This window comes from Zingiber officinale, chromosome 4B, assembly GCF_018446385.1.
Source record: "Zingiber officinale cultivar Zhangliang chromosome 4B, Zo_v1.1, whole genome shotgun sequence".
In the NCBI taxonomy this organism is placed as follows: domain Eukaryota; kingdom Viridiplantae; phylum Streptophyta; class Magnoliopsida; order Zingiberales; family Zingiberaceae; genus Zingiber; species Zingiber officinale.
The window spans coordinates 120,144,797-120,154,811 of NC_055993.1; the positions used below are offsets into that span (position 1 = coordinate 120,144,797).

Genomic DNA, 10,015 nt, shown 5'->3' on the forward strand with positions numbered 1-10,015 from the left:
AACATTTTGATTTATGCTAATCTAACATTTTGATTTATGCTAAAATTATGTCAAAATCACCTGCTAGATCATCGTAATAATCTAGTGAGTGTAATTGATCCCAATTTTACATTTTTCTTTAAGAAGTAAATAAAAATAATATTTTAACAATGCAATTGCCAGGCCCATGTAAGAGATCATCCGTGGTGGACATCTTTCTCCGAATTGAACGGTCAGGATCAACCCAGTATTCATCGGATTAAATTCTGATGCTGTGAAGGACTTTTGGAATTACGAGAAACTCTTTTCATCTGCTTCAATATCAATCGTCCAATGATTACTTCATTCAAATCTAACACCAGAAAAATAAAAAAAAAATAAAAATAAAAAGGAATTAATTGCGATCTTTAATCACGACGTGTCTGAAGATTTCCCATCGTGGTCATTCACCGGTGGGGACGCCGCCACTTCGCCGGCGCCGCCACTCGGCGACCTCTGATTCTGCAGGATGTGGCCGTCTGCCGCTAACAAGTCGATGGTCCGCGCCGCCCGCTCTAGCACCGGCGGTATCCTCCCCGCGGCGGACTCATTGACGAAGCCGCCGCCAAGCTCCGCCGTGAACCTCTGCTTCGCGGCGTCGACCATCGCCTCCGGCGCGTCGAGCGCGCACAAAAAGCTCCGGTACCGGTCTGCGAAAGCCTCGAGAGCCGCGGCCGAAGCGGCCGTGCGCTCGTCGCTGGCCGCCGCCTTCGCCTCCACCACCGCCTCCATCGCCGCCAGAAAATCGTCGTATGCACGCCGCGCTTCCTCAACCGCTTTCTCCATGGAAAAAGACCGCAGCGATCGCAACTCCAACCTGATACTTTATATATATATATATATATATATATATATATATATATATATATATATATATATATATATATATATATATATATATATATATATATCTTCCCGATCGAAAAGAAATAACGAAAAAATTAAGAAAAAAAATAGTGATCCGTAATTTTCGGCTAAACTTGCGCAAAAAGAATGACAATTAATTAAATTTTGAATAAAATAAGGGCTAGATAATAAATAGTATTTTACCGTTTTTAGAAATTAATAATGCAGAAATATCCTTCTAACAAATATTAATGGTTTTCAATTTTATTTTATTTTAATCATCAAGAATTATTTTTAAAAAATATGGTTTTATTAATTTTTTTTATATTTTTCTTAAGGATTTAGCGTTTAAAGTTTCATTCATTACAAAAAAAAAATAACACTTATTTTCATTCATTAAAAAAATTATATTGAAAACATTAAAAGAGTAACAATTTTTCATTTTAAAATACACTTATTTATAATAATTTTAATTAAAATAAAAAGTAATTTAAAAATAAAAAATAGGTAGAACATTTTTTAGTATATATATATATATATATATATATATATATATATATATATATATATAAAGGTAAGACCTTAAATTGCATAACTGCAAGAGAAACTAAATAAATAAAAACCTAAAATGCATGATGCATTTGTCCAATGGTCCGCAGCATATACATGTACATATTTGTAAGGTTATATGTGCAATTTATATATAAAAAAATAATTTACTATAACGTATATATATCTTACTGATTAATTACTTTCTATTTTTAATATCTTGTATTAAGGACTTGAATGATTCTCATCCATTCTATTTTGGGAATTGATGCTAAATAGAGCTTAATGTATTAAATTTTATGAAGATTTTATTAATCATAAATTTTTCGAATGATTTTTGTAAGGAAGCTAGATTTTAAAAATTTCTAGTGAAGACGGAGAGTTTGAATTCATATAATAATATATTTTATCTAAGAGTTTGAAGTTGTATAATAATATTATTATTAAAAGAGGTTTATTCTTATTTCCAAAAAATATATATTATGTTCCAAAAAAACATTTCTAATTTTTTAGATTTTATATTTCTTTCTTAAAAAAAGTCCACGGTTTCCATGTTCCTCTCCACTAGTTTTAAATATGATTTTACCAGTAATAGTTGGCATGATTTGTTACACAGAAATGATACCATTCTAGCTACGTGATAATAAAAAGAATATATATATATATATATATATATATATATATATATATATATATATATATATATATAATTGTTATGCTACGGATTATTTCCTATGGATTGTTATGGACTTTTCATGTCATTTTCTTTTTTATTTTTTAAATGCAATTTTTTTTTTTCTTTTTTTTCTTCTTTCTCGCCGAAACGTTCTCGCTTCTCACTGTGCTCACCGCGCCTCCCCGCGCGCCCGCCACACGCCCTGCCACCGGCCATCTGCCCACCGCCGGCGGCCTCCGGCCGCCTGGACCCACCCATACTATAGACCAGAAGGTGAGCCCGTTGGGGATAGCGTCCGGAATCCGGCCGCTATCACGACGTACTGGACGCGATCGTGTCAGATTCCGACGAGATCGCGGCCGGATTCCGGCGCGATCGTGGCCGGAATCTGGCGCGATCACGTCCAGTCGCGATGGCGTCCAGAATCTGGCACGATCGCGGCCGGATTCCGGACGAGATCGCGCCAGATTCCGGCCACGATCGCGCCGGAATCCGGCCGCGATCTCGTCCAGTCGGCAGCGTCCAGTCGGCACGATCGCGTCCAGTCGGCACGATCGCGTCCAGTCGGCACGATCGCGTCCAGTCGGCAGCGTCCAGTCGCGAGCGTCCAGTCGGCAACGTCCAGTCGCGAGCGTCCAGTCCGAAATCTGGCACGATCGCGTCCAGTCGCGATAGCGTCTGGAGTCCGGCCGACAATCGCGGCGACGAGGCGCGGTGAGCGTTTCGTTACAGCGAGAAGAAGAAAAAAAATTAAGAAAGAGAAAATATTGTATTAAAAAAAATAAAATAATATGATGTGGCAGTTGGTCCGTAACAATCCGCAGGATAGAGTCCGTAGTATAACAAATCTATATATATATATATAGTTGTCGTAAAATTTGTGATGGCCTAAAAAAACTTCCAATTTGTATTCTTGTTCATAGATCCATTAGAAAGGATGTCTTGAGTTTTGTATGTAAGAAATTTATTAGTAGTGATTGTTTGGTAATTATTTTTTCTAAAGAAAGTTTACTAAGCTCTTTATTTAGATTTTCTAGGGTTTCTTTTAGATCGTTTGTCTGGTTACTTTTATGAATATGATTTTCAAGAGAAAGGAGTTGAGTTTCAAATACCGTGAGTCTATGATGTAAAGAAGTAAATAGTGCTAATATGATGTTATTTTGTTATCTTAGTATTTGATCTCATCAGCTACTAGTGCAAAGTTACTGTAATCGGTGTCTTTGGTTTTAGTAAATTGTTAAAAGAAATCAAGAGCTTCCTCATGATCAGTGTTTTTGAATTGTATTTTGTTCATAAAATGTAAGGTCCTTGAGGGTGTTAGGGCTTGATATCAAAATTTAAAAGTGCTTCTTTGAAGTTATGATTTGAACAGTGTTGAACAATAATAAGTAGAACAATAAATAGTAGAATAGTAAAAGCAATATCAAAGTAGAACAGTAAATAGTAGAACAGTACAAACTATAACAAAGTAGGTAATAATAGTTGAACAATAATAAGCAATTTAATAATAAAATGGGTAATAACAATGATATAGCAGTAATAATACGAAAATTTTTGGTTTTTTTTTTATTTTAAAGAGTTCTTTATTTTTCTTGAAAAAGAGATTTGGTCAAGAGAAAATTCTGTCTTTTTCTTTTCTTGTTTGTTTTCCAGGGAGCCTCACTTGTTCAGGATCTCATCGTTGAACCGTTACCCCGACTTATGTGTAAGACTTTGGGTAAGATACCCTTCTTACTTAGGCTGCACATGTCTTATAGGTTCTTTCTTGGTTATTCTTAATATTGTTACTATTCACCTATCAATTACTAAGATAAGGACGGAGGAAAAGAACTAAGAAAAGATAGACAGAATAGAGTATAGTCTTCTTGACCAGGTCAGTGAATGTTCAGTTCATTATAAAAACAAGCATAAATTTTACTAATGGAGAATTTTCACAAGAAGATGGAATTTTTATAGATAGAAACTTAGAGGTTTACATATTTTTATAGGTACTACATAGAAAAAACTCACAAAGGAAACTTACAAAGACACTTGAGCACACTAGAGAACACACTGAAAAAGTTGAATACTTGCATTGGCAGTGGAAGGAGTGGATGCTGGGAGAGGAGAGGCTGAGAGCTTTTTATAGGCAGGGTGGAGCGAGTTTGCTTGGAGATAAAGGAAAGTAGGGGGAGAAGAGAAAAGAGGGGCATAGAAAGATAAGGCTTAGTGAGGGATAGGTAGCTGTCATTCTCTCGAAGTGGAAATCCTGTTGTGTTTAAGTGGAGAAAAATGTCACGGATGACGTTTAGGTAAAGTTACTGTGGGAAATGTTGAAAATGTCTTGTCTGTCGTCAAGACTCCATTAGGTTATCCAAATTATTGTCACTTGTGAGATCTAGAGAAGGAGTTTGAGAGCTTCTTGTTGGGTCTAGAATCATGCTTCGGTGGAGTGTTGCTTGTATGCTCTGATAAAACTAAACTGACTAGTCACTTCTGGTAGAATTGTTCAGTTTTTCGTTGATAATGTTGGAGTAAAGTTATGTGTTGCATTTTAAAAGAGAAAGGAAAAAATTTGGTGCCCATGTTTTTTTGCCAATAGATTTTTTCAGTATAGGTCTCTCATATTAGGAAGTAATTGTCTAGTTTATTAAATGGTCCCAAACCCAATTGGTTCCCTGTACTGATGCTCTCCAATATTTTAGTTGATCCCCAAAAGTAGGAGGAGCTTCCCAATCAAGATTTGGGTTAGAAGGATAGTGTTGGTACCCTCGTGATAATTTTGATGTAATCAACCAAGTTAGGTTAGGTCCTATTAGTGTTTAACCTTTGTGTCTAAGTATACAGGATCTTAGGAACACAAGAAGTTAAGCGGAAGACGCAACTAGCGAGAAGGATGACACGGAAAGAGAACCGACGAACTCGGTGCATCCGAGGGACGAGGTGCTGCGGAAGAGTACACCAGTAGACGAGAAGGACGCATGTGACGTTCGAGGGACGAAAAGATGGAGCGGAAGCCTACTCGAGGAGAAGGCCGAAAATTGGGTTTGAGTGAGCCTTATTTCGGTTGGCCAAAATCACCCAGGCAATCGGATTAACAAAAGAGTTAGGATGGAGCTATGGAGCTGCTGGAGGCACCTTCAATAGGAGTTGAAGGCGCCTCCGCGAACTTCAAGCAGAAGACACCTTCAACCAACCATGGAAGGCACCTTCCAGCCCATGGAAGGCGCCTTCCAGCCCATGGAAGGCGCCTTCGACCAAGCAGATTGTCATTGGTAGTGGATAAACTTTTATCCACTACGCTTCGCTGAAGGCGCCTTCTAGCTTTATGGAAGACGCCCTCCATCCACGGATAAGATTTTTCAGGGGCAATAAAAAAACCTCTGGACCTAGAAATAGGAAACAACTATTGTATTCATTTTCTAACTACATTTTGAACTTCCAACGAGTGTAAGAGGCTTCTCCGCCTTCAAAGAAGGAGATCTTTAGTGTGTTTACTTATTTTGGATTAATAACCTCTCCAATTGTAACCAAGTAACTCTTTTGGCCTCATTTTTTTGTTGTTTATTTATTCTATTTTCTTTTAATCTGAGTTAAAAGCCTAGGAAGATTTTTCTTAACATCTAGTTCACCTCCCCTCCCTCCGGCCTACCTTGGGCCAATATATAGTCTTCAAGTTCAGCTCGAATTCCTCCAACTTCATTGATGTCAAGTTTAACTAAATGTTCAGCTGGTTCAATATTAAAATCAATCCATTCAGGAGGAGAGCTATCAAAAGTGCATACTACAAAAGTTTCATCTTCTTTTAAGGCCAAAGAAATAATAGTCCCCAGCTTCTTAGGAAAATCTTTGACAGAGTCCGGATCATGTATCCAACCTTTATAAAAAAGTTCTTAATCCATCAAAATGAAAGGAGTACTGAGTCTTCCTTCGTAAGAAGTTGCTTTATATTTTTTATAGTCCAGATTAACTTTGCAGAAGGAATATAAAAGTTGACACAGCCACCCATATTTAGCAGATTCTTCACAGGCTAACTAATCTTCTGATATTTGAGTTTTGGGCTAAATGCTATTTCATAGACAATAATTATCCCAGGAGGGGTATATTTATGGAAGACTTTCAAAGCTTCACATAATTCAATATACCAAAATTTAAAAGTACTTCTTTGAAGTTATGGTTTGAACAGTGAAAAGTAGAACAGTAAACAGTGGAATAATAGAATAGTAAAAGCAGTAACAAAGTAGGTAATAGTAGTTAAACAGTAATAAATAGTTCAGTAACAAAATGGATAATAACAATGATATAGCAGTAATAATACGGTAAAGTTTTGACTTTTTTTTTAATTTCAAAGAGTTCTTAGTTTTTTTTTTTTTTTTTGAAAAAGGGACTTGGTTAGGTAAGAGAAAACGTTGTCTTTTTCTTTTCTTGTTTGTTTTTTAGGGAGTCTCACCTATTTAGGAACCGCTACCTTGGCTTATACGTAAGACTTTGAGTAAGATACCCTTCTTACTTAGCTTACACAGGCATTATAAGTTATTTCTTGGTTATGTTTGGTACAGTTACTGTTCACCTATCGGCTTCTAAGATAAGAACTGAGAAAAAGAACTAAGAAAAGATAGACAAAATAGAGTATAGTCTTTCTGACTAGGCCAGAGACTATTTAGTTCATCATAAAAACAAGCATGGAGTTTACTAATAGAGAATTTTTACAGGAAGATAAAATTTTTATAGACAGAAACTTAGAGATTTACATATTTTTACAGGTAGTACATAAAGAAAACTCACAATTTTTATAAACAAAAACTTAGAAGTTTACATAATTTTATATGTAGTATATAAAAAAATTCACAAAGAAAACTTACAAAGACACTTGAGCACACTGGGGAATTTGAACACTTGCGTTGGCAGTGGGAGGAGTGGATGCCTAGATAGGAGAGGCTGAGAGCTTTTTATAGGTACGGTGGAGAGAGTTTGCTTAGAGAAGAAGGAAAGAAAGGGAGAAGAGAAAAGATGGGCTTGGAAAGATAAGGCTTAGTGAGGGATAAGTGGCTATCCTTCTGTCTGACTAGAGAGCGGGAGAGAAGAGAAAGCTTGGAAAGATAAGGCTTAGTGAGAGATAGATGACTATCCTTCTGTCTGAGTGGAAATACTATTGTGTTTATGTGGAGAAAAACATCATGGATGACGTTTAGCTAAAGTTAACTATGGGAGATGTTGAAAATGTCTTGGCTGTCGTCAAGACTCCATTAGGTTATCCAAATTATTGTCACTTGTGAGATCTAGAGAAGGAGTTTGAGAGCTTCTTGCTGGGTCTAGATTCATGCTTCGGTAGAGTGCTGCTTTGTATGCTCTGACAGAGAGAACTGACCTGTCTAGTCACTTTTGGCAGAATCGTTCAGTTTAAAGTTGTTTTGCATTTTAAAAGAGAAAGGAAAAAATCTGGTGCCCATATCTTTTGTCCAATAGATTTTTTTCAGTATAGGTCTCTCCTATTAGGAGGTAATTGTTTGGATATGTCAAACAGTTCCAAGCCCAATTGGTTCTTGTACTGATATTCTCTAGTGTTTTAGTTGACCCCCAAAAGTAGGAGGAGATTCCCAATCAACATCTCAGTTAGAAGGATAGTCTTTATAGTTCAACTTGAATTCCTCCAACTTCATTAATGTCAAGTTTAACCAAATGTTTGGTTGGTTCAATATTAAGATCAATTCATTCAAGAGGAGAGCTGTCAAAAGTACAGACTACAAAAGTTTTTTCTTCTTTTAAGGTCAAAGAAATAATAGTCCCCAGCTTCTTAGGAAAATCTTTGACAGAGTTTGGATCATGTATCCAACCTTTATAAAAAAGTTCTTAATCCATCAAAATGAAAGGAGTAATGAGTTTTCCTTTGTAAGAAGTTGCTTTATATTTTTAATAGTCCAGATTAACTTTGCGGAAGGAATATAAAAGCTGGCACAGACACCCATATTTAGCAGATTCTTCACAGGCTGACTAATCTTCTGATATTTGAGTTTTGGGTTAAATTCTATTTCATAGACAATAGTTATCCTAGTAGGGGAATGCTTATGGAAGACTTTCAAGGCTTCACATAATTCAATAAAAGTTTGTAATGTAAACTGTTCTACTAGATTTCGAACATAAGAGTTTATGTCCTTAGGTATAGTATTAGGCAGGCTTAATAAATGGGTTTCTGAAGTTCTTTGGGTAGAGGTCATAGCAGCTTGTTCCTTTAATTGAGTGAGTGTTAAGTAATTAGGCTAATGAGGCTTTTTGTCTGTTAAAATTGTCGGAGAGGAAGGAGGCTCATGAGTTCCTTCGATAATTTGTGCATATGTCAGAATCTGATCATGAGTTTTTGGAATAGCTGAACTTGTTAATAGAGTTGCTGCTTTTAATAAAGTGCTAATAAAAAAATTAGCACTAAGTTGGGCTTTGGCAACATTGAAAGTCTCTTCAAGTAAATAGTATCCCTTAAAAAAAGGATGTTCTAAACCGTGCATTGCTATATTTTTTTATTCCCAAGTAGCATATAACCCAACTTGTGTTATGGAGAAAACGATATAACAAGAGAATTTCTTGCCAGCTAGTTTTTGTATGGTTATTAGATAAAAGTTTGTTAAAGCAATAATAACTACAATCTTATGTCCAGAACTGTTAGGAATAGTTGGAGTATGCCAAATGTTATGAATAAGACAGTGTTGGACGTGATCTAACTTGTCTCTGAATGTAGAGTGGAATTGATCTTCATGTTGTGTTAACTGTTGTAATTCTTTATTTCAAAACCTTCATGTTTTAGTAGCAAATGACGTTCGTACCTTCCATGATCCATCTATTGTCTGAAAGAAAAGAGGATTAGTGTAATATGTGAGATAAAGTATTTACTAAAGAATTGTTAATTCCTTTTATATGTTCCCAATGAATACGCAAACCTTATTAATAATGGTATCTGTGAATTTTAATCATCTCTTAGTACTTAATCATTTTCATAAACCTTTCATTTGTTGACTATATTTGATTATAACTTCACGGTCTGTTCTAATAGTAATTTCTTATTTATTGCAGATGAATAATCGAAATGCTTCTAGACAATAAATAACAGCTAATATTTCAAAGTCTAGTGAAGTTAAATATCTTTTTTCTTGAAATTTCCCATAGGCATATTTGCATAAGGTTTCAGTAGTTTTAGGGTCATATTTGAAATTTTTTCTAAATAAAATGTCTCCCCATCTTGTTTCACATCCATTTGTTTCGATAACCAAATAGTCAGAATCAAGCAGGAGTATTAACATTGGAATTGATTTTACTAACTATTTAATTTGTTGGACAAGTGTTATGTCTTGTTGATTGAAATGCCTTTGTCATATTAAGGATGTCTTATGGTATAAGGGGCTGCTAATTTTACTTATATCTTTTAGAAAAGGTCTTTCATAATTGAGGAGTCTTAAGAAAGCTCTTAGGGTGCGTTTGGTTCAAGTCATCATGTATAACCTTGGTTATGTGATTACCAGGTAATCACATAACCAAGGTTATAGGGAATAAAACATAACCAAATGTTGTTTGGTTCAACTTAGGTAATGCAACAAAAACTTGTTTGTTTGAAGGTTTTAATGAATACCATAATTTAATATTTTACCGTATTACCCTCAGTTACAAAACCAACTATACATAATATTATTATTATTATTATTTATTATTATTATTATTTATTTATTTATTTTTTTAATGTTTTTTACTTTTCTTTTTCCTGTATATTTTTTTACTTTTTTATGTGTTTTTTTATTTTTTAATGTTTTTATATTTTTATATTTTTATATTATTTATATTTATATTTTTTTTATTTTTTTACATTTTTTAAATTTTAATTTTTATTTATTTATTTTATTTTTAATTTTATTTTAAATTTTAAAATTTTTATATATTTTTTTAATTTTTTAAATCTTTTTAAAT

General features: G+C 34.7%; 1 protein-coding gene across 1 annotated transcript; it reads right to left on the minus strand.

Annotated features, from left to right (window-relative positions):
* Window positions 1-298: 298 nt before the first annotated feature.
* On the minus strand, window positions 299-804 carry LOC121977892. Its single transcript, XM_042530298.1, has one exon. The coding sequence runs from the start codon at window positions 802-804 to the stop codon at window positions 391-393; it is 414 nt and encodes a 137-aa protein (XP_042386232.1). The 3' UTR covers window positions 299-390.
* Window positions 805-10,015: the final 9,211 nt, after the last annotated feature.

Excerpts from the sequence above, each read along its gene's own strand:
- LOC121977892 (XM_042530298.1), bottom strand. The coding sequence starts at position 804 with ATGGAGAAAGCGGTTGAGGAAGCGCGGCGTGCATACGACGATTTTCTG.